The following is a 24,183-nucleotide window of genomic DNA, read 5'->3' as shown; positions in this document are numbered from 1 at the left end:
GGGTGAGAGACAGTGTCAAAAGCCTTCCGGAAGTCCAGGAAGACTATGTCCACTGCTACCCCTGCATCTAATGATCTGGTGATCTGATCGTAAAAGGCCACCAGGTTGGTCTGACAGGACCTGCCGCTGATGAACCCGTGTTGGTTGCCCCTAAGCATGCAGTCCCCTGCTGGCCCCTCCCGGATGTGTGCCAGAATAATTTTCTTGAACAGCTTGCCTAGGATCGAGGTAAGACTAACTGGCCTATAGTTTCCTGGGTCCTCCTTCCTCCCTTTTTTGAAGATGGGAACCACATTGGCCCTCTTCCAGTCCTCCGGCACCACTCCAGAGCACCACGAGTGCTCGTAGAGCCGTGCCAGGGGTCCTGCAATGACACATATAGATGTGTTCTCTCCCAAATCAGTAAACCAGCCAAAAGGAACAGGAAGATAACTGACACAGACTGTATGTTCAATCCCTTCTTACGGTATTGGGCCTAGGTGTCACACGTGGGACTCATGAAGACCAGTGTGTGGGAGAAAGAAGGCCCCAGTGAATATACATAATTACACAGCAGCCATTTGCACTACGCAAACCTCTTGAAGGCTCAATGCAATGAAACGTGAAGTTACTGCAAGGGCAGGTTAGGAAACCTATGCATCCAAGACCCGAGAGCTTTCTTTAGTCCAAGTCAGTGAAAAGAGCCTTTGCTAGAAATCCTAATAACAAGGCTTGGCATTTCTCTTGCTCTGTGCCACTCTCAACACCCATGGTATTCAAGTGCCTTGTAAAACAAACAGCAACTGTGTGTCAAGGCAACAGATCCTCCTCCCATAGTGCTCTCTCAACCATTACAGCCTGCCTGTTCAGTGGCACCTCCCGCAGGATGATGAAGTGGCACTGGGACAGCTTTTTGCATTTCCTTAAGGACCTTCTCAGATGGTAGGTGGAGAGGGGATGAAAGAGCTTCACCTGGAGCAGGCTTGGGGGGACTGACCTGAGATGCCCAGCCAGGAGAGAAGAAATCCCATAGGCCTAACCCCAACTGTAACCTTTTGGCAAGAAGACAGGGCAAGGTGGTATTCTGAGAGTAACCAGTTACCCCATCCTGCCCTGCTTTCAGACTAGCAGAAATAACTACATCTATTAACCTTCTGGTCATGGACGGAGGACTGGATGCGAGGACCTCACCCAACTTGCCTAAATGTTCTGGACATGGCCCTATTCATCCTGTCCTCTCTAGCAGGGGAGCAACTGAAGGAGGAAGAGGAGGAGATGTCTCATTCAGCACTGTCTGGAGACAGGCCCGAGCATGGAGGCGGTAAAGTGCAATGAGAAAGGAGGCATCAAGGCCAGGAAACCTGGCTTCATCTGTGTTTTTTAACCAAGCCCACTTCAGTGATTCAGAACCCTTCAAGTTGTACCCACAGCGAGATGTGATCCCACTCTTGTCACTCTCTTGCCTGTCCCCATACTACTCATTACATACCCACAGGCCTTATCCTTAAACAGAGCTGCAAGCTCTTTGGGGCAGAGACCAGCCTGTCTTTGTGCACTTGAGCACTAGCTAGCACTCAGCTGACACAAGCACAGTAGCAAAATATTCTGCAAATAAGAACCTACAAATGTTATCACCCTGTTATCAAGGCAGCAACTGATTTCTAAGAAGAGGTTTAGCATGTGGGGAGCTAACCCACTTGCTCCCTCTGGGAGAGAACTTTAGCTGTGTAAATCACACTACACAGGTTTCTTCTGTTTTTGGCAGTGTTTTAGGTGTCACGTTCACAACATGGTAGTTTAGAGTACTAGCAGCTATTGATTTGTGACATTAAAAGTTCCATAATTATTTGGAAGAGAAAATGTTCTTACCGTCCCTGCAGTATCGAGGATTTCAAGCATACATTGTTGACAGTCTACTTCCACTTGCTGGAGGAAAAGAGAAAAGAGATAAACAACATTAATGTTTTTCATACCTGCAAATGTGCCCTAGTTTTAGATACAGAGTCAAAACCCAAAGAGCCCTGTAATATCTGCTGTCTTTTACACCCCCACATCAAAAAACCCAAGCCAAAACTCAAACTCAGTTTGCAGCTACACCCTAGTATTTTCTAAGTGCTCTGCTCACTGACAAATTTTTCAGCTCAAAGAAGTTAATTTCAGGAAAAGTAAATCTTAACTACAGAGTGCTTAACAGGGTTTTTAGATTTTAATCAGCAAATGCACAAAAAAAAAAAGCAGCGGGTCTTTTCAGCCTTCTGTTTTTGGGCCTTTAATTATGACAATTATTCTAATCTCTAAAACAATGGGACACTTTACATCAATCTAAGCGAAGAATGCAGCTCCACTGATACAGTGACAGAGCCACTTGTCAAGCATTCTGATAATGCTTCTGCTTTGCCATTACAAGCTTACTTCCAAAAACGCAGTGAAGAACTTTATACGCCTTCAAAACCAGCAGCGCTCATGTCAACTAAACACTCAAGAGGTTGCTACTTTAAAAAAAATTAAAAAAAAATACTATGCTTCAGTAATCAAATCTAGTGTGATATTTGTGGTATGTCCTTTACTTACATTAAGGAATGTTATAAATGCTGCTGAATGGCAAATGATGCCTTATTTAAGAGGTAGTAGAGTATGGTGAACTGGGCATGGAGTACACCAAGACCTAGGGTCTGCACAGTTCTCTATACCAGTGGTCTCCAAAGTGGGGTGTGCACACCCCAGGGGGTGTGCAAGACGATCCACTGGGGTGCGGGAAGAAAATATTAGAACTTCTATTTATATTTATATAAATATACATATATTGGGGGTGTGTACTCAAAAAATTTTTACTGATAGGGGTGCGCAACCAAAGAAGTTTGGAGACCACTGCTCTATACAGCCATTGGATAAAGCCACATGGAACAATTTCCAGAACTGGGTCCTAAGGATCCAACTGGACACCTGTCATTCAAATTAAATTTCTATCAACCTTGAGCTGGAATTTTGCCATTGTAACAGCTGTGATAACAACAAAAGGATAAGAACTTATAGAAGACTCAACAGAAATAATCACCATTTTATTTTTACCTTTCTATACGAATCTTCTATTGTGGGATCATATTTTTCAACAAAAATTCCCTGAACAAACTGTACAGTCTGCCAAAAAAAAGAGAAAAAAAGTTAAACATGAAATTCAAATCAGGGAACTCTACCGTTCTTCAAGCAGCAGTTATTCAAAAACAGCCCATCACAAAAAGTTAGCATGGCTAACTCCAAGCAGTCAGAAATCTTGAGTCAGGCCTAAGGAAAAAAAACAAACATTCCTCACAACTGTCACCCAAAAGGACTGCAAAAATGTATGCAACTTTTAATCAGGTTAAGCACTGGGATATAAGAAGCACCAAGCATGGTGAACGGCCAGCCAGATCTCTACTGATCCCACCGTCTGGGCAATTCTGAACACAGAATAATAGCTCAATTGTCAGTTGTGCTCGTCCTCCCTTCCCAGGGAAGACTGCATAATCCCGAGAAGGCTGGGTTTGTGAACCACAAACACCTGGGCTGTTACGCTAGCTCTGCCACTGACTGGCCACGTAACCAAGGACAGCTGCAACCACTGTTCCTCATTTTCTTGGTAAGAATAAAATCTACGTCACCTATACAGGAAGGTGCAGTAAATGTTTGCAAGGGTTTTTTGCAAATATAATAGTGGATAACTGCCAAGAATCTGGTACTTATTGCATCTCTTTAAAGTCAATATAAATATACAAACTCACTCTCAACAACAGCCTCTCTCACTCTTCTAGATAGAAACTCTCTTAAGTCACAACCTGGCACCCACAGTCTGTCCAAACAAAGGGAAGGCATTTTTGTTCACTAGGGATGAAACATGTTACCGCTCCTTGAACACGGAGTTTCACATATGGAAAGAGAACTGTATGGGCAGTCATCTACAAAAGGCATTGCTGTATTCTGGAAACTGCACTGTCTTAGATACAAGAGGTAGAAAACTGCTTTCTTCCTGTTCAAGAAATTTTCCTTCAGCGCTCCCTCTCCCAAGTTCTTTTGCCTCACCAGCCAAACCTATTCCATCCCCGAGAAGGATCAAAGCCCCCGTTCCCGTGACATTGCCCTACTATGCTGAGATGGAATCTCAGACCTGCCTTCAAATAAAAAGATCCCAGGAACACCATTATCTCCCGTAATGCAGTAAATGAGGTTATAAGGTGCCAGAAGTCAAAGCATATGGAGCGGAAGTGTTTTAGATTACACTGATCCCATGTCAGGATTTTTCAACACGGTACTATCAAAGAGGGTACCACCTGAAAAAGCAATGCAGTCAGGTCCCAAAGCATACTATGAGTAATTATCCCATGTTTGCAAGTTAGTCTTCAGGACAAAGAAGCAGCAGGTTTAGGAGCGCCTGTCTCTCCAGTCACATCTGCAACACATTACTGTTTGCGATTTAACATATTTAATTTCTGTGGTTCTCCTATTATACATTGGACCATTTGCCAATGGATACTGATGATACTATGGGCAGAAGGCCAAGATGCAGGAAACTGCTGTTTGTGAAGAATGCTTTTAAAATTACTGTTATTGGAAATTTTAACTCAAAATTATTTCATTTTAAAATAACATCCTCCTAAGGATTTTCTGCTATGCTGTCATCGCTGCCAGGAGGCAGGACAATGGGCTTCGTTGCACAAGAAGAGGCATTTTGGGAAGTTAAAACAGGAATTAGCAGTAGAAAAGCAAGATACTGTATTGGAATTCAACAGAGAAATGAAACACTGAATGTGAATACAATCTTCTTTACAATTTATTTCAGCGTAACTACTTGGAAGACAAGGAAATGTAAAGTAACCACTAATAAACTTCTATTATAATGGCTTCTTTGAATCTCGTCCACAATACAATTTTAATTCCCACTCTGGAAACTCTCCTTTCAGCTGCTTTTAAATAACTTGATGTTCATAAGCCAAATATTTTGTTCTCTCAGCAGTGTCAGCTGCTGACATGCGCTTATTGTGTCCCATTATCAGTACGTCAGAGCAAAGTTGTATAGGCAGTATCTACACTGCCACATAAAGAGCTTGCTAAATTTCTATTTACCAGATTCCCTTCTCATTGCACCACCGGTAGCGATAAAGTCACTGACTTGAATGCACGTACTCCGATTTGTCCTGCTACCGAAGATACAAGACCCACACTCATCACCTGCAATATTTATATTAAAGAAACCAACACAAAGTTATATTTCTTGCACAGAAGTGGTCTAAGAACTAACTAGTTAATGGAGGCCTTAACTTAAAGGCAAAGTATTTAGAAAAAAATCCCACTAGTGCATACTCCAGTTACACAAAATGACCACTGGACAATTTAGCTTTTATATCACAAATAAATGCAACATTTGCCTGACATTTTCTTTGTGTGTCTTATTGTACAACTCCTAAATCAGGAACATTATAAGCCTTCCACAAACCAACCCTCAAAGCATACTGGCAAAAAATTCTCCGTATTGACTGCTTCAGTTGCTGAGGGAGAACAGGGCTTTATGTAAAGATGTCATTTTTAAAAACAAAGTTCTACACTTGCACATTTGCCACAGGTTACTATGGGGTTTCTATTAAAGAGTGCATCGCACCAGCTGAATTATTTAACAGCCTGATGTGCTTTACATCCCATCTCTCTCCTTCCGCATGCCCTTTGGACTCCATAGGCAATTTACCAAGTGCATTAGCTTCTCAGCTTCGCCAAAGTGAAAGGATCCAAGAAAAGACAACTTTTCTAGGACACAACCTCTGCTTGCACCTGACTTCTGCCTGGCTTCAGATAGCCAATACGCTATACTCATCCTGACAAGAAAAGCGACCAGGCCAATGGTGTTTCTCTGAAGTTTCCACCAGTCCAGAGTCCGTTCGGCAGTGAGCTGGCTGACTGATTGGTGACAGACAGCTAAGCACCTACAGCAAGCGTTTGAAATCTCTCTTATAGTGAACTCACTGTGCTGTCAACACTGTAATGCAAACCACTCTGAAGAGGCAACTCCTCCTTCCACAGTGCTAGCTGCCATCAGGCCACTTTGATCCTTCTGTCGTTGGGCAGGGAGATACTAAAAAGCTCCACTGAGCCATCAGCCACCTACTAGCATGTAAGCCAATGGTCTTTGGGCTTCATTTCTACTGTAGGTTGCACATAGACCCCTTGCAGATGTACATGCCTAATTATCTGCTATACTTCGCATGCTATATAGCGCAAGTGAAATGTTAATTAATTTGGTGCGGTCCAATCAGTCTCTTCCTGGAAGATGCTCCACCTTGCAAGATTTGGAATCTTTTAAAAATCTCTTGCTAAGCTTGCAGCTACTGCAGTGGCTCAACAATTGGTAGCCAGACCCTGCAAGGTATTTGAAAAATTCTAAAAAGGTCCCAGTGTTGTTAGCAATATTTATAAGCAGGCACAACTGATTCCCAAATGCCCTCAGATGTGCCAGTGATGTCAAGGTGACTTACTGACCAACGCAACTCACCAGAGCAGACTTCCCCACGCCTCCTGACCCGAGGACCACTAACTTGTACTCACGCATGATGTGGTCTGTTCAAATACTGACAACCTGAAAAATGGGAGACAAAACATGGCATTAGGCATGTGACTGCAAGCATCGTCTCATCATCTCAAAGCTCCTCTGCATCCTCCTGCAATATGCACAGCATGCACTGTACAGTCTCTGGAGCGGTAACAGGGAAACTTATTGCGATTTTACCCGGGGGCAGCAGGACTGGGAAGCACTCTTTGGACGATTCACTTCCTCCATCCATCACTGCCTCAGCCTTCACATCACGGAGAGTGTGGAAGGTTTTTTTCACTACTGTCTTCAGCAGGATGCCAGGCACGCAGTTGTGTTATTGTTACTTTTCTTTGTTTTAAAGAGTTTTAATTATTCAAGTCTTCCAAGAAACTTGCAAGGTGCCTTCAATCCTGGAACTTGCTGCTTCCCCCAGGGCACCAAAACCTCAGGTCTGGCACTCTCCCAGGACAAGCGCAAATCTAATCTTTCCTCTCCCGTGTTGAGGTTTGCTCAAACACAAACTTATTAAGGGGAACACATTTTTCTGCAATGATTCATAGACAGCACATGCATTTATCCTCCAGCTGTAGAAAATATTAGTACTCGCTTGTTTTACCTTCCCTCCTTATGCCCAACACTGAAGAGCAAAAAGGACAGGCAATTAAACTAGCAAATTTTAACTGCAGAGTTGACTTCACCCACTGCCCTCCCCAACAAGAAATGGTTTGGGTCAATATTTTCTTCCTGAAAAAGGTCAGACCTAACTTACTGCTGCCAACCCAGAAGCCTCTCAGCTCTTCCAAACAATGCCTGTGCCTTTTTATGGAAATCTTTCAACTCTCTGAACTGGTTGCGCAGCTCCAGAAAAGTTCTCATTCTCATCAAGCTTCCCTGACAAATAAGGAGCATGACAGCGGCGGTGATAAACATTTTACATGGAGTTTATATTATACGCCAGGCTCAGCTGCCCCTATCAACAGAGCCCAAGCAAACAATGACATCACCCGCCAATTATCTTTTCATTCTTCTCCGGTAAGATAGCATGTTCTTCCCAAGTAAGGATTCAAAAACATGCATACTATGAGTCTGGATAGGTTTCACTTCTCAGAGGCATTTCAAACTAATGTGTCACATTATTTACTGGATTTCCTAGCTGTTATTTTTACAGCTAATAAGATTACGGTTTTTTCTTTGTAGTAAGATCCAACTTATGCCATCTTACTCACTGGCATCAACCCAGTGCACAGAAGACTTGGCTCATATTCCCAGCATTGCCACAGATTCATTGCGACCTCTGTAACGTGCCAGTTGATACAGGCATAAAACTGAGATGAAGCTTATAACATCCTTACATTGAAAAGAAATGTGGAGGTTGCTCTATGAAGGCACAGTGTTTACTGCTAGTGGAAAATCAGTCCTAAATCCCAAAAGATGCTATGTAAATAAGGTACTTGGCTTTTACACTCTTGACACTTGGTGGCACATATTTGATTTTGGTTCACAACTGACCCACGCCGGGAGCTACATCAATACAAAGATGTTCCCCCAAATTACCAAACCGGAAAATAGAAAAACAGTTCCAACTGCCTTGGAGGGGAGGAACAAGTAGCCCCTGAACCATGTTAATGCTAGGCACTGGTAGAAGAGTACAACTGGGTTACATGTGCATGCCAGATGTCATGCGGACTTCTGAACAGGTTTCCCCACTCGCAAACCCTGACCTGCCCACGCACCTCTGACTTTGGATCAATGAAGCAAGTCCTATCCAAAGATGGGCGCATAGGGTGCAAGACGCACCGTCCCAAAGCTTGGCATGTTGTGGTCAGTGGCCCCTCAAGGAAGAAATACCAATCTGAATTGTTTGCCTGAACAGCAGGTATGGGAAGATGGCTCCTTCAGGAAGAGCAAGTCGAGTCCCTGGCTGGTAGAAATGGGACAAAACCCACACGATGTCTTGCAGTGTTTGCAGGTCTTATTCTATCACACTTTCACCCTACGTCCTTACCAGTTAAAAGACCTGAATCCTAAAACTTGTTCTTACAGTACACGCAGGCGATAATCCAAAATTGGGTGAAAACCCACTATTTTGCTAACCTGCAATTCATTATTACAATCTATATATATACTGCCTTCCCAGTCTTAAACCTGAACTAACAAAGCCCATAAGCTGTATTTGCATGGGTTTACTTTCCTGGATCAGGGCATTGGTAACTCGGACGCTGAGAAGGAACTGCAGCACACTCATTGTCAAGGCAACTCTCAATGCAACTTCGTACAAATCTTACTAAATAGGCGCTAATACATTTATAATGCTGCAAGATGTTACTGTAATCATCTCTACACTTGTCAAAATGAATAAAAACAGTACAGCACTGCTAAGCTCTCTGTGCCCTCATGCATCATTTAGCGTTAGAAATTGGGAACTCTGAATAGAGAGATGCTGGTTATTGCAAGCAGCATCCCTGAAGTCCTCTCTCTGAGACAGCCACAAAAGAATGTGCCTCTAGCATCTTTAGGCCAGGCTGACATGTACAGAAAGAAACAGTTAATGGCTTCTGAAGTATCTGCATCCTTTGTGTTCTTCCGTACAAGTTTGTAGTGGAAATCCACAAAAAAAAAAAAAAAAAAAAGACTTCACACGCTACAGTATCCCAAGTCTCTATTTTTTAAGAATCCAATAAAGTACCTAACGACAGAAATTCTCTGCAGAAATACTTGAAAGCAAGCTTCTTTTTTTTTTTTAAATAAAGGTCCGAATACCCAGATATCCATTCAGGCACTGCCTCAGCTGCCACCACTGTGGGACCCAAACAATTCACAGACAATGCATTCATCTTCACAACCCCTTTGTGACACAGGGAAGTCTTACCCTTGTGTGTAAAAGCGAGATAACGAGGTCAGAAAGATTACGTGACTTGCCCAAGGTTATGAAGGAGAAGGCTGAGGCAGAGCTGGCTACTGTCTCGGATGAATAGTTTAACTTCAGGGCCCGCAACCTCGCCACACAGTGACAGAAAGAAATCACAGAAATTAAAGGGAGGAGGCCTGCTAAGCCCAATCTTATCCGTTGCAGTGGTCACTTCCTTTTAAATTATACATAATATGTGAATGATGGTCACAAACTAGAATAACTACCTACTTCACAGGAGTTGTATGGGCACCACTAGGCTTGTCGTCAGCCACATATTTAACAGTGCATCGATCCGTATCCACATCGGGGTGAAATTCTGCAAGTTACTCTACTCACTGCAGAATGTCAGGGAAAGCCACGAATTATTACGCTGCTCTATCACCAGAGAGCACTCTGAAAATACAATGGAGCGGGGTCCTAGGGGTGGCCGCGATCTCCCCTGGCACCCCTACCATGCCAAGTTTACTTCAAGCACCCTCAAATCTTGCCTGCCACGTCTTGATCTTAAATATTAAAGGGAAGCTGCCTTTCGTCCTCTTGGACACGGTTTTCTCCTGCTGTCACATGTTCTGTTTTTACAATGGGGTTTCCGTGCACCCCAGTCTTATGGGCAATGTGTGGCTCCAACCGCCCCTGTACCATGCCCCAAGCCGCGCTGATGTACCGGACTTGTTTGGTCTGTTTCACTCTCTGCACCCCACAGGTGCTCTGGCTTGTCCCGCAACCTACGCCCCACAGGCGCTCTGGCTTTCCGCTGCCTTTGCTCTAGGGCCTTCCATCGCCTCTTTGCTCTAGGGCTTCCACAGCCTGGGGGGCTCAGGTGGCCATAGCCATGCTTGGCCCCAAATCTCCTCATCGGGGTCTTGAACCTCCTGCAGGGCTCAGGTGGCCGCAGCCTTACCTGGCCTCCAATTCTCCACTCCCCTTCTCGGGGCTGAGGTCAGTGCACCCCCCAAATGCTGTGGCCCCTCTGGCACCGGGGTCCCCACGTGAGCGTGGAGCCCCAATGAGGCCTCCTCCAACCCGTAATAGCCTCACCCAAACCACCGGGTGTAAACAGCAAACAGAAACTCAAGCTTCTTGGCTACAACATAAATTCAAGCCGCTTGGCTATAATATTAGTCCTGCCACATCAGGGGTGCTCTATCCTTCCCCCAGTCTCACAGCTAGACCTGCGGTCTAGCCTCTCCTCTTTGATCAGTCCGGCAGAGCTCCTTCCTCTACAGCTGCTAGCAGGGAAATACCTGCCTGGCCTCAGCCTGGGAATTGTATAGGGGCCAGGCCCTGCCCCTTCCTGTCAGCTGACTTCTACTAGTTGCCCTGGCAACCTGCAGCTGGGCTCCTTACTTACTGCTCCATAGGTAGCAGGCCCCTCAGTGCCGTGCTATGCACCCCCCCTCTTTATAGGAGCAGAGCACTGAGCTGCTCTGAGACAGTGTTCAAAGTAGGTGTTTGAACCACCTCCGATGGCAGGCTGTTCCAGACCTTGGGGGCTCAGACAATGAAGAAATTCTTCCTTATGTCCAGCCTGAAACGGTCTTGCTGGAGTTTATAACCGTTCGACCTCGTCATCCCTTGGGGCACTCTGGTGAACAAACATTCCCCCAGATACCGGTGGTCACCCCTGATAAGCTTATAGGTGGCCATCAGATCACCCCTGAGCCTGCGCTTTTGCAGGCTGAAGAGCCCCGTGGCGCTCAGCCTGTCGTCAGGTTTTCCTGACCTCTGATCACGCGTGTGGCTCTCCTCTGGACTCTCTCAAGCTTCTCCACATCCTTTTTGAATTGTGGAGCCCAAAACTGAATGCAGCACTCAGTACTCAACCACCATGAGCGCGGACTTGTAGGATAGGGCCGGGTTCTGCTCCCTGCTTGGTCTCTGGGTAACCTTGGGCAAATCACTTCCCCTCTTTGTGGCTCAGCTTCCCCAAAGCATGCGAATCAAAGGCATTTTACAAGTGCAAAGTCATGTCACACATTTGTAATTTTCCCCGTGCTCCGTGTTATATGCCATGAAGCTCTACATAATAATTTAGACAGGTTCTTGCTAAATTTAGACCAAACCAAATCCCTCTCTCAAGACTGCAGCTGGGACCTCTACCCACTCACTGCTTTGGCCAGGAATGGTGTCCCAAGCACTGGTCTCTCATACCAGGAGTGTTCAGGGGATGTACACTGGCAGAATGATCATCTACTCCTCTCTTCAGATATCACACCCCTATTCACTCTAGTAGCCACGTATCTGAATGCCACATGACTTTTGACCATGTTAAAAACAGAACAAAATCTGTGCTTCATCTGTTCTTCAGTGACCTAAAGTATTTCACATAAAACTCTACAGAAAGTGCAGTGCTATATGTAAACAGGGGAAAAAATGGCATTTTCAAGACAAACAGCAAGAGGGCTTGCTAATATGGATGGAAAGAAAAAGTAATCTAAAGGGCAGAGCAACACATTCTGGGTTCAACTACCATGTCTTGCAAAGTAGCAACTATAATTGGTTTTACGGCACCGTTTATTTTTTTGCAGAGGGCCCGAGGGAACACAGGAGAAGTTCAGCATTATGCCGAGTTGACTTCTACAACCTAAAAATGACATGTTCAATTGAAGTTACCACTGAACCAGACTGAAGAAGCACCGCATGCAATTCACCGAGTACACACTGAACACCGTACATGATGGACACCGACAAGGTTAACTGCACGCACTTGCCAAGTGGAGAGCAGGGCATCCTCATCAGCTCCTCTCATCAAAGCAGCAGCAAGACACAGGGTTAGTGAGTGCCCAACGATGTCCTCTGTCTGTCACACTACCTGCCTATTGCAAGCTGAAAGCAGTCAAACAGCCATCACTGGGGAGATCTCCCAACTTCCCATTTCGTGCCCTGCAGGAAGGAGACCCACAGCTCCTCTTATGATCTGAAGATGACACAGATGGGGGGGGGGGGGGCGCGGAATCTGTACGCAGTATGAGTGTAAGGATGTGCACACGTTTTCTCTGACTTCCCACCACCAAGAGAACCTGATCTGAGCTTCATTTTCAAACTAAAAAACAGAAACAATACTTGCCTGTCTGAGACTGAAGTCCTCTTAAATCCTTTATCTCATGCCTTGCCCTGCTCCCCCAGATTGCACAGATGAATATCCTGAAATGACGCCGCCCCTAACCTTGCACGCCGTGGGGGGATTTCTAGACTGCTCTTGGAGCCTATGGGAAGCTGCAAGGGCCCCAAAGTTGTAAAAAAAAAAAAAAAAAAAAAGTGAAACTAAATCTGTTTGAAAGGGATTTCCCGCTTGGGCAACTTTAAATACCCAAAAATAGACTGAGCAACATTTCGGAACTGTTATTTGAGGAGGCTTTTATGGTTATAACTTTGACAACGGAGTATTTATTTATACTCTTCTGGCTGAAAAACTTCCCCAAGTAGCAATATTCACTTCCTTCTATTTGACTTCCTGAAAGCCATCATTTTGCACAGAACATGAGAGGGGATTTTTTTCAGTTAAATTTAGATAGCACAGAAAAAAAGATCTCTTCTTAGGATTTAGGAGATGCTGCATGCTGAAGGAAGCATAAAAGTCCCTTATTCTACCCAGTTTACCCCTCTCTGCAGACAACCCCACACTCAGTCCCACCCAGAAAAAAGCAGAGTAATCAAGTCAGGGATTAAATTTAGCTGCAAAGTTTTTCACTTCATATTTACAGTCAAAATACTTATGGGAAAGTTTCAGGCAGGAGCATTACAAGACTGACTTCTCATTTGGTTACAGGCTTTGCCAGTTAACTTCTTTCAAATTGACAAGGAAAACAAGACCGTGAGCACTTGTGATTATTTTACTACCAAGGACCCAGCCACTTTAGGATCCGAGTGTTTTAATTACTTCAAGGCACTCTTGTAAGTGTATCAGTATCGGTTTATACAGCACCAAAGGGCTACAGGCCTTGTGCACAGGCATTACCATGCAATAAACTGCCTGGCTTTAATCTGGATAACTGCATTATGCCCATCTGAATACCACCTTCATCTTCAGTCACACATAGCATCATTCATTTACATTCATAACCTTGCGTAGCTGTGCTGTTGAGCAGTGGTTGCATTACAGTAAAGTATGAAGCGATTTCTTAGCATGCTAAATATTTCTTCCAGCTTCGACATTTTACAAGAAAGCTGTTATGTTGCTTGTTAATTTGCTATGGAAAAAACACAAGTCTTCAAACGTATCAAAATCTGCTTGTTTAAAATGAATAGCAAAATGAGGCAAAGGGTAGATCTCCTATTCACCGGTCAACTGTTGCAGTAAGGAAGTTATTAAACTAAAGAAGTTAAATAATAGCAATCATGAAATCCAGACCCACTGGACTTGTCTGCAGCAATGGGTAAATCTCACCCCAGCATGCTGCAATCTCTTACAGCCACAGAAAAATCATACCTGCCTTCTATCCTGACTCCAACATCAAAATGCAGATTGAAACAATTATTTGTAGCATACATTTAGGTACAAAAAGGACCATTTTCCTTTAGAAAAATATAAAGAAGTTCTTTTCTATTGTTGCTGCCACAGAGGCAAACTTTCTGGAAAGCAAAAGATGGTCTAGTTATGGGGGTGTAGGTTGTAGCCATGTTGGTCTAAGGACATACGCAGACAAGGTTCTTTGGGTAAATCTGGTATCTGTTAAATATCAGATTTGACATTGAAATATCAGTTGGTCTAATAAAAGAAACTCTATTTATGGAGCATCCACAAAAAATAAAAAACAACTAGCTTTCTAGACAGTCAAAAAGAAGCAATCCCTGCCCTGCTGAGATCACAGTCTAAAGGCAAACGGGCAAGCTTGGAAAGAGAAATGGTATTATTTTAATAAATGTTTGTAAGACATTCTGCAGACAACATGACAGGGGGTCTGAAAGAAGACCTATGGATCCAACTCAGCAGAGCCACTGAGCATGTACTTATGTCCACTCCTATTCAGCCAAGCGCTTAAAGCACTTTTCTAACAGGTAAACACCCTTTTCAGACCTACTGCAATGAAACTGCTTAAGTAATTTGCTGAATCAGGGCTAAAGGAGCATAGCATTAAGGTGCCAGCTCCACCAGCTCACATGCTGTGAAAGAGTAGTGTATGTCTGAGGATCAGGTGAGTAGGAGGGCAATGTTACCTATCCCTCAGTCACGTGGTGTGGGATTTCAGCTCTAACTTTGCTCTGGCTTACCAAAATCATTCACAATCATTTATCTAGCTTCAGGAACCTGCTGCAGGCAGGAAACACGTGAACTGAAAAGGTCGACCGGAGAAGAGACAGTTCTGCTAGAGGCTCAATCCTTTAGGGGTGGGGACCAAGAGAAGTAGAGACAGCGCTTGCCCAGAATGTCCTCCAAACACCAATTCATCCTCAGATCACCCCAGGCAAGTAAAGAGAGTTAATTTTATATTGTCATAACCAAAGCATAAGGAAGTTCTTGGCCTAAGGCCACATAGCAAGTGTCAGACAGTAAGCCTGGAAATCCAACCCAATACACCATGCTGCTTCAGAAAGTCTTGCAATGAAAGGCTTAATCCCAACGCAACAGATATCTGTGCTACATCAAACCAGTTACTGTAGTTGTGCACAAATGGATGCTTCCGTAAAAGAGTTCAGTGAATCTATATTTTCCTCACCATATAAGGAAAAAAGAAAAGTTAAAACCACTATCACCAAGCTCCTGATTTCAGAAGCATTTAAAGCAGAGAGCTCATTTCATTGTGATGTTCTATACAGTAAATTAAAACAATCTTTCTAGATCCTACACCAGCTCCAACCCCTCTTTTCACCATCCTCACACGCCCTTCCAAAAACCTATAGCCACTTAGTTGAAAAAAAGAAATCTCGAATGAATCAGTAAAAAGTTTCTAAATCAGCACATGGGGGAGATGGAAGAAGATCCCATTACTGAAGAGATGCCGAGCACAAGAATTTCTCACTGACCTGAAACGTGGCACAAGCTCTTTCAAACATAAATGTCTCAATATAACTTTATATAGCTGAAGAAGTCGGTTAATATTTGGTTGGTTCCCCTTCTTCCTGCTACTGGAGATGGAGTCACAAGTAACATCAGGCACATATGTGCTGCTCGGCTTGAAGCCGGCTGGGTAAGAACTGTGGTTTGCTGCTTTTGCATATCCGGAAGAAATGCGAAGTACAAGACACTTCCCTCCATGTAAGTAAGATTGTGACAAAAGACTTTTTAAAAGCAAGAGAAGTATTCCCTGACCGGCCTTAAACAAATAAGAACCTGGGGCTGGCTTCACACACGCATAATTCATCTGACTTGTGAATGAAGTTAAGAAGCAGCAATTCCCTCTCTGACTTGCTGTGACTGCAGGAACCAGCATTTAAAACAGGTTTTTAACCTTGTGTGACACATTTTATAATTCATATACTTTCTCGCTTGCCTCCCCAATGCCATACTTTCACAACTTGTGCCAGTCATATTTAAATACATGCTAGGAACATGAAAAACTCATACCTTGGCATACAAGATCTCTCATCAGTGTTAACAGCCCTACTGGAGGTTTTTCCAAGCTCCCTACAGGAGGACTGAAAAAAAATAAAATATTGCAATTTAAGTATTTCAGAACACTTCTCAACGCGTAAACTGTAAAGTGAGAATTAGACTTGAGTATGGTATAGTATCAAAGCAGTCATGTTCTTGGTGCGACTTTTAAGCTATTATATATATTTCATACCACTGAAGAAATCCGGAGCAATTTTTGGCTTTTGGTATCAAATTACCCCAAACACATAAACTTTAGGGAGATTTCAAGACACCTTAAGAATGACACGAGTTTGATAACACGACACTGTCTTCTCTTTTAGAGTCCCATCCATCTCGCCAAGGACGGACTCTATTCACCCTAAAGAGCTCCCTATGGAGGTCCTTCCTATTGTGTTCACCACTGAAAGAGCCAGGTCAGCTGGAAAACTTGGATGTGAATACAGTTGAATTGTCCTCTGCATTTGTGATCCTCTCAAATTGCCCATGGGCATTTTATACTGGATCGACAAGATTTGAGGAGGGGGCGATATAGTACAATACGGTTTTAGGGTATTCTTGTTTTATGACTGAGGATAGGTTTTATACAACAGAACACAGGAAACGAATCAGCAAGGTCATTAAGCTCCTCCCCCATAAAAGCACAATGTACTAGATACAGGTTTCCTAAAAACACAAAACCTCTTCGGCTTGCAATGGAACGACATAATTGTATCGCTGGCTGAAACAAGCGGATGCTATTCTCAGCAGCTCTGGCCTCCCACTGCACATTCTTACATCCCATTATGCACACTGCTGAACAGGCTGACATTGTACAGAAGTGCCTGCATTGTACTCAAGGAGTAAGACACGATCAGGAAGGGTTTACACCACGTCTGTATGACCCACTTTATGCTCTGTTGTAATATTTTCCCTCTCAAAAACTTCAAGGATTTGGTTTTTTCCCCCCTTTTTAATGTCAAATTAGATCCCATATCAGGGAAAGCCATGAATTATTATGCTGCTCTATCACCACAGAGCACTCTGAAAATACAACAGAGCAAAACAGGACTACCATGTAGTAAGCCAAAGGCTGAATTAGAGGAATACCATGATGTTGGCTCTCTAAAAACTGAATGCACAGACAGGAGTGCAACCCCCTATACCAATGGAGCCAGGACAGGGTTTAGGAGGATTTCTGAATTCACAAGGGGAAGATTTTGGGCTTCTGTTTTAGAAGGTAGTGGTGCATCTTTAAAATGAGCAAGCACACTTGCTCACTTCAGAACAAGGATTGGACTTAGTCCTGACCACCCACTTTTTCTTCCTTTCCCAACAAAAATACATACATTTCATATTATCCACCAGAATTAGAAACTCTCCACGTATATCCTGCTTTTATTATGGCCCCTGAATTGGAAGCCCCCGATTACGTGAGGATCGCAGCATTCATGCTCTGTCTTTTTCAAGAATTCCCTTTCTACCACTCACGATTGTGGTGAGGGAGCTTTAAAGCAACTCAAGGCAACCCAAAAACTCAAAAACCCAAAAGTAACCTAACCCCACAAAATATAGTTAAAAAAAAAAAAATCATAATGTCACCATTTTGGACTGACAGTACTCAAGTCCACTGCCTTTCAATACTGCTCTCTTCAAATGAATAAACATTATTACACAACACCAAAACTTGTCAAGAGTCAGACACTGCAGTTTGCCCAGTGCCTCCTCACAAGCAAAACTAAAGCCAATTTCCCCTTAGGATATACAGACATGTGCCTGGGAATTCAGGGTTAATAGTTCATACACTTTTATTAGGGATCACATCTCCATAGTCTTCGATAGGTCACCTACTATCCCAAGTCAAGTGACTTCCTGAGAGTGTGTTTTTATCTGAAACAGTGTTAAACTAGTATCCAGGCTCCAATGAAAATCTATCTTTGGCTTTCACGCCCTGCATGTGGCTGCTTTGTTATATCCCTGGTAATCTGGATCTATGCTGTTTATCTCCTCTTTAGCTACAGGGCTTTAAACTTAATGCTGAATCTCTTCCTGTTGGCTTCATCTAATATCCAGATTGCTGTACCGTTCGGCTCCGTTTCCCTTCTCATTTCGGAGAAGCCTGCAGTGGTCTTCCTGGAAACGGACAAAACACCTCTGAGCAAAAAGGTAGTGGGGTTTTTTCGAGTTTCCTAGGTCTCGAAAGCTCCTGGAAACGAACACTGCCGTCCAAAGTGAACTGATTCACTTCAGTTCTTGGAATCCTGACCTGTGCCTCAATGAGCAGGAAACTACTTCGAGAGAGAAAGAGGCTTCACCACCGAACTGCTGAGCTCCACGGACGACCCGAACGCACACCAGACAACTCTCCCTATGCCTGAAGAAGGGTGCCTGTGCCCAAAAGCTTGCCAAAAGCAATTTTTCCAATGATTCAGTTGGTCTAATAAAAAGTGATCACATTTAATAGCCTCATCTGTCCACAGACTACCTACTGGCTTAGGCTCAAAAAATATGCTTGTTCCTGCTGAGTGTTGGGCCAGGGGGAGTAAGCTGGGTTTCATCAAACCTCACACCAGCTGAGGCTCTGGCCAGGTTATGTTTTGACGTTTCCCTGAGAAGGTCCCTTGGGTAAATCTGATATCTTTTATTAGACCAACTAAAATAGCTGGGAAAAGTTCTTTGCAAGCTTTTGGGTACAAACTCCCTTTGTCAGGCTGAGGCAGTGTTTCCCTGAAGCACCTGTCACCTCATGATTGCAGCATTGATAATCTTTCACCAGGAAGCTTCTTAGTGCAAAGCTCAAGCACGCAGCACAGAAAGAAAGCAAATGCACGCAAGGAATGCTCTTAATGAAGCATTGTTAACAACAAGCACATGCATTTGTTTTAAAAATCGTCAGGCTCTCAGCATGACTTCAGAAGCAGCCTCTTGAATTCAGCAAGAAGGAAGTGGCCTCTTCACATCCTCCCTTCTAAGAGATCACCCCCCCTCCACATCTGGGCTGGAGCACGGCTATCAGGCTGGTGCCACCGGGGTGCAACAGATGCTGACGTCGGGCACAGACTGTGGAGGCCAAACTACGGTACCAGCTCCCTTCCCAGCAGCTGACTGAACATGCCGCACAGCATCCGAGCCCCTGGCGGTCCCGACTAAAATCAGACCGGAAGTTAAACAAGAAGAAGTCACAATTGTGCTGGGGTGTCCCGCTCAGGTACCCACTGAAACTCCTTCTCCAGGACAAACTGCAGAGTAAGCATCCATTTTGGAGGGGCCAGTTTCTTCCCCTTAAAAAAAAAATCACACACAACTTCCATCACTGTCACCCGGAGTTAGGGAAACAGAATAGTAAAAGTGAGCAGACAGATTTGCTTGCAGTGTCAGATACGGTGAGAAGCTTTGCAAGGATTCTGCTTACTAGTCGCTGCTTTTTTTTATTTGCCCGATTGCTGTGCAATTTTACCATCCAAGTCATAGCTAGAACTCATACTCCTCCTCCGGTAGCATATAGGTTCATCTCCTGGCCACCAACAGAGCAGCAGTAAGGATCTCTCTGCTTCCGGCGTGCATACGTTGAAGATGCAAATTTCAAAAAATGCTCAGCTTTCACCCAATTCTGCTCCCCTGGGTTTCAACAGGGAGGTTTCCTACCCACATCACTGAGCTTCCCCCGCATCCCTGCTCCTTTTGCTCTACTTGCAAGCGAGATGCATCAGCCCATGCATAGGACCTTATTAAGGAAAGATTTCTTAGTAAGGCTGCAATGTCCCTCCTACACAACGGTTTTGACATGAACTTTGCTTTCGCCCTACACTTCCAGACAACTATGAACTGCTCCATTTAGGACACAGCCCTCCTGCCTGCATAGAAAAGCAAGACAGATATTATTTTCCAGCTCCAGGCATTGTGGCCACTGGCATTATCAAAAAGTGATTGTCAGGCAGCAGTCTTCCAGATTCCTACCTGGGACAGGCTCTTTTGGGGATAGCCACATCGAGCATCAATCACCACAGTGCAATTCCCTAGGTTAAGCTGTGGCCTTCTTTATGAGCATATTAAGGAGCGGATGCACAACTAATCCTCTATGATTAACAATTCCCTTGTCCCCTTTACTCAGTCCAAGCTTCAGGCCCAGTCTTCCCAATTTCCTACAGGCTTGGGAAGAAATCCTGTCTCCTATACGCCACACTTCCCTCTCCCCCTCAAAGCCCACTTCTGTGGAGCACTCCCACTGCTGACTGCCTTCAAATTAGGTTCTTAAGCCTTCAAGCACTTTATTATCAGCCCAAATTAATGTGTGATCTCTCCTTCAAAGCAGGGACCTTTCGAACGGTGCAAGCGAAGGACTACGTCCACCTCTGGAGACAAGCGTTTTGCAATGCAACACGTGTGCAAACTCCAACCTGCAGGTCCTTCGAACCGCTGGAAAATGAGACCCCGAGCCTTTCACTTTGGGGTCCCAGAATTTCAAGCAGTGCCTTCAGTCCAAGGGAAAAGAGCCCTGTAACAGATTTTTCACATTCATTTCTTCCTCTCTAGAGAAAAAGGGGTTTCCCCTGACAGCCTATTTTGAAATTGAAGATGACATTTCTATCGTAAAGCTCATTATATTTTAATGGTATCATAATGAACCCAAGGTTCACTTTGAATTCTGGAGACATTTCAATATTCCACTACTCGTGCAGAAAAAAAAAGGAAAAGGCGTACACTTTAACTGGCTATTTACATTTATTTTGGCTCACAAGTTAAAGGACCTCATGAAGGACAAATGTGTTTGTCTATGTGCTGTCAAGGGACTACAGCAATGCCACCGGCATTCTTAGTTTTGTCAATACCTCCCACCTCAAAGGTAAAGGCAAAGGCTTTAATTTAATTACATTGAGAGATACTGATGAACCTAGGCCCCGATTTTTCATAACTTTCCACCCCCACCAACTCTGCCTTTGCACCCAGATGTAACTGTCTGGGCAAACATTTTAAAAGCAAAACACTCAGAATTTGGACCGATTCTGTCTCAGAAAAGTCACACATTTAAATGGCCAAAAACTAGGAGTATTTTTTACAAAAAACAGACTCGTAATTAAATGACTGTAAAAATAAGTAGCAAAATGGAGTTTTCCGCTGAAAAAAAATGCAGGACTCATGACCTGTCAGATATACAAACCACCTGCATTTAATGTGACAACGCACTGCCTTACTGAAGAAAGTAGTAAAGCTTGGGCCTAACTTTACATGACTGGGTTTTTACAACTTCTGTAATAGCATCTCTCTATTCAGTTATCCACCCAGCCAGCCAAATGAAAATAGTCAGAGGTGAAGATGGTGTTCAGGCTAATGGAGTATTCTGAGAGCAAGAAAATCCTCAAGGAATCAGAACTCGTGGGAGAGGTGATCTCTTTTATTAGGCCAACCACGTTTTTGCAAAAAAAAAAGATGTCCTTAATTGCAAGCTTTCGGGCACAAACACCATTCTTCAGGCAGAGGAGAACAGACTGTAAAATCTCCTGAGTAGAAATGAAAGTTCATATTTCATAGCAGAGCTGAAGATGTGGTAAAATCTGGTGTTTGGGATACCCGACACACAAAACCCTGAAGAACTGACTCTCTTGCTTTGGGTGGTGGGTAGCACCCATACTTCAGATGCAGGGGTCAAATTATCACCTATTAGTTCATTAGCTAGAATCTGGGAAAACTGTCTCATCAAAAAGACTGCAGCAGCTGAGGATTGCCAAAATAAATGTAAATAGCCAATAGTCAATCTTGTCGTCTTTGCGCCATGTTACCCAGGGAAGACGGTCTATGTCCAAAAAGTCGCCCTGGGGAAATTCACATGCGTTATCCCTGCTGCCAAGTTCTTCAGGCAGTTCCGATTACCAGCACAAATTAATTCGTTAATACCCATGCAACCTTTAGCTATTTACCTGGAATTTCTGCCTCAAATGCTTTTTTAATGGACACAATCACAATCTTTTTTTCCTCCACTAGAATAATAACTGAAACAACACTATAGTCCATAGGAATCCACTAGAAATAACTGCCGTCCTGCAGAGGAAAGTCCACCTCTCTTCTTAAGAAATCACTGGCAGATAAAAGTCTCAATAGCCTGCCTGATGTTCCTCTTGTACCAAGTTAGACTAGACAAGATGTACGGTATGGTGTCTTTCCATCTCCCTTGCCAAGGCCCTCCGCCCCTCGCTATCAGTATTTTCATCCTAAAAGACAGATTCTTTGCTATGAGCCCCCTTGACTTCTATCTGTTCAGGGCACAAGGGGCAGTTAGGTGCCCACCTCTACCCGCTGTACTTCGGAAAACCTTCCCTGCTGTGTCCCAGCCCTCGCCCCGCAACATCAAGTTTACAAGTTTGGAAAAGATCTCCAATTTAATGCAACAGGCAGGATTCTTATCTTTATCTGTGGCCTTCACTGGAAAGGACTCTGCAACACTCAGGTCTAATATAAGCATTCGCTGTTTTATTTATAGGCGTGGGTTTATAGACCATGAGATTTACAATCTATTTCATGCCTATATGCTTTATTGCAGCTGAAAGTTCAGCTGTTTAAAGATAGCTTGAGAGAAATCTTGAACAGGTTTTTGAGAGAATGCTATGGTCATGGAAATCAGAACAGATTTATACATTGTGAAGCACTTCTCTTGCTAAAATTGCATAGGAAAACACTTGTTGGGTTCAAGCTTGTGAAAGGAGGCTCTGAACAGTCCTGACTGCACAGAGCTGGAGATCAAACCCTCATGTCTCAAAGAGCCACCTTTTGTTCCCAAACATGGAGCAGCTGATGGAAAAGCACAGAGAGCAAGGTTTAGAGCACCATAATAATCTTCTGCTGACACGAGTTCACTGCATTTCTCAATGCAAAGGACATCAACGATGCGAATAATGTTCAGAACGGAGAGAGATGTTCAGAAGTCCTCCATGTAACAATGTCCAATAAAGAGGGCTCAGTATTCATCTGAAAGGCAGCCCTAGTACCTTGCTGCCAACATCTCGAAAAGGCAACTGTGAAGTACAACCACCCTCCAGCTTTATGATATTTCAAGGATGTCAGCTTGTACCTATTAAAAACCTAGGCCTTCTAGGCTGTTAGCATTTGCAACAACAAAGACGTGGAGGGGAAGGGAAGACAGTCGGTTCTAAAATGCCCCCATTTGGGATATCTAAGGTACAAAATGGCAACGCTAAAGGCATGTTGGATGGTTCGGATTTTAGGACTGCCATGCACCAGAAAAAGCATTTCCCTTCCCCACTCCCTTTTTTTTGGGCCAGGATTTGGCAAATTAACATCAGTTTAAAAGCTTATTGCTGTTGAGTACAATCACTTGAAACACCCTGGCATGTGTATACTTACCCACACACAGGCATGTACCCAGGCATCACTGTAGCCAGGCTGCCAGCTGAAACATCTGCAAGCTGGTCTGTCCTGCTTCCTCACTTACAAAGAGTAAACCGGACTTATCTACAACCAGAAGTTGGGACAGAGTAGCAATCTACCCCCTATTGTTTTTAAACACTGAACACTTTTGCATTCTTCCTTCAAGCCCACGCTCTGAAACACTGAAAGTGCTGAAGCCTGTGCTGTAGCCAATGCACAAAGACCTAAAAAAACCAAAAATAAAGTCTACAAAGCACACTAAACAAGAGCTGACCAGCAGACATGATAATGCAAGATGGCAAACAGACAAATTCTGTGGCTTCCTCTGCTCCTTTTTAGTGCAGAATCAGGAGCACTCAAAGAATCCCGTACAAACCCCCCCGAGACTTCCCCAGCAGGGACTGAAACTTTGCTATCTTGTTTAGGAACAAGCTTGAAATTTAGTCCATTTCCTAGCGAACACGTGGCCTCGAGCTTCGGCAGGCGAAACTGAGGATGGAGATTAGGAGGAACTTTCTGACTACGAGGGTGGTCAAACATTGCCTACTTTCCCATTATCCTATTTTTTTCTTGCTGATCCACAATAAGCATCTGTCCAGCCTGCTCTTGAAAACTTCCAAGGATGGTGATTTCATAATTTCTCTAGGAAGCCCGGTCCAATGCTTAACTGCCTTCATAGTCAGAAAGCCCCTCCTAATCTCCATCCTAACATTTCCCATTTGAGGCCACTAGGCTATAATATAAAATAATAACCTAGTCTGGGTTTAAAAACAACTACTGAACTGTTCCTCAAGTGAAAATATACCCCAAGGCCTTCTGCAGCCCTCTACACCAGCTCAGGCCCAAGTA

The 24,183-nt window shown here is 43.9% G+C and overlaps 1 protein-coding gene across 6 annotated transcripts in view; it reads right to left on the bottom strand.

Moving 5' to 3' along the window:
* Nucleotides 1-24,183, bottom strand: part of RAP1A (RAP1A, member of RAS oncogene family) — a 71,623-nt gene that overhangs the window by 17,694 nt on the left and 29,746 nt on the right. For 3 of the 6 annotated variants that reach the window (XM_019514068.1, XM_019514069.1, XM_019514067.1), the window contains exons 2-5: nt 15,949-16,019; nt 6,494-6,577; nt 3,049-3,117; nt 1,849-1,905 (exon numbers count right to left, since the gene is read on the bottom strand). In XM_019514068.1, coding sequence (XP_019369613.1) covers nt 1,849-1,905; nt 3,049-3,117; nt 6,494-6,550 — 183 coding nt within the window. In that variant the 5' untranslated portion in view covers nt 6,551-6,577; nt 15,949-16,019. Of the gene's footprint in view, nt 1-1,848; nt 1,906-3,048; nt 3,118-6,493; nt 6,578-9,401; nt 9,474-12,510; nt 12,588-15,948; nt 16,020-24,183 lie in introns of those variants that run through there. The other 3 variants (XM_019514070.1, XM_019514071.1, XM_019514072.1) reach the window with 3 other exon arrangements.

Source organism: Gavialis gangeticus, unplaced genomic scaffold, assembly GCF_001723915.1.
Source record: "Gavialis gangeticus isolate Ggan-Ray unplaced genomic scaffold, GavGan_comp1, whole genome shotgun sequence".
Taxonomy (NCBI): domain Eukaryota; kingdom Metazoa; phylum Chordata; order Crocodylia; family Gavialidae; genus Gavialis; species Gavialis gangeticus.
Note: the sequence above shows the minus strand (reverse complement) of the source record. Positions and strands in the feature narration are given on the sequence as shown.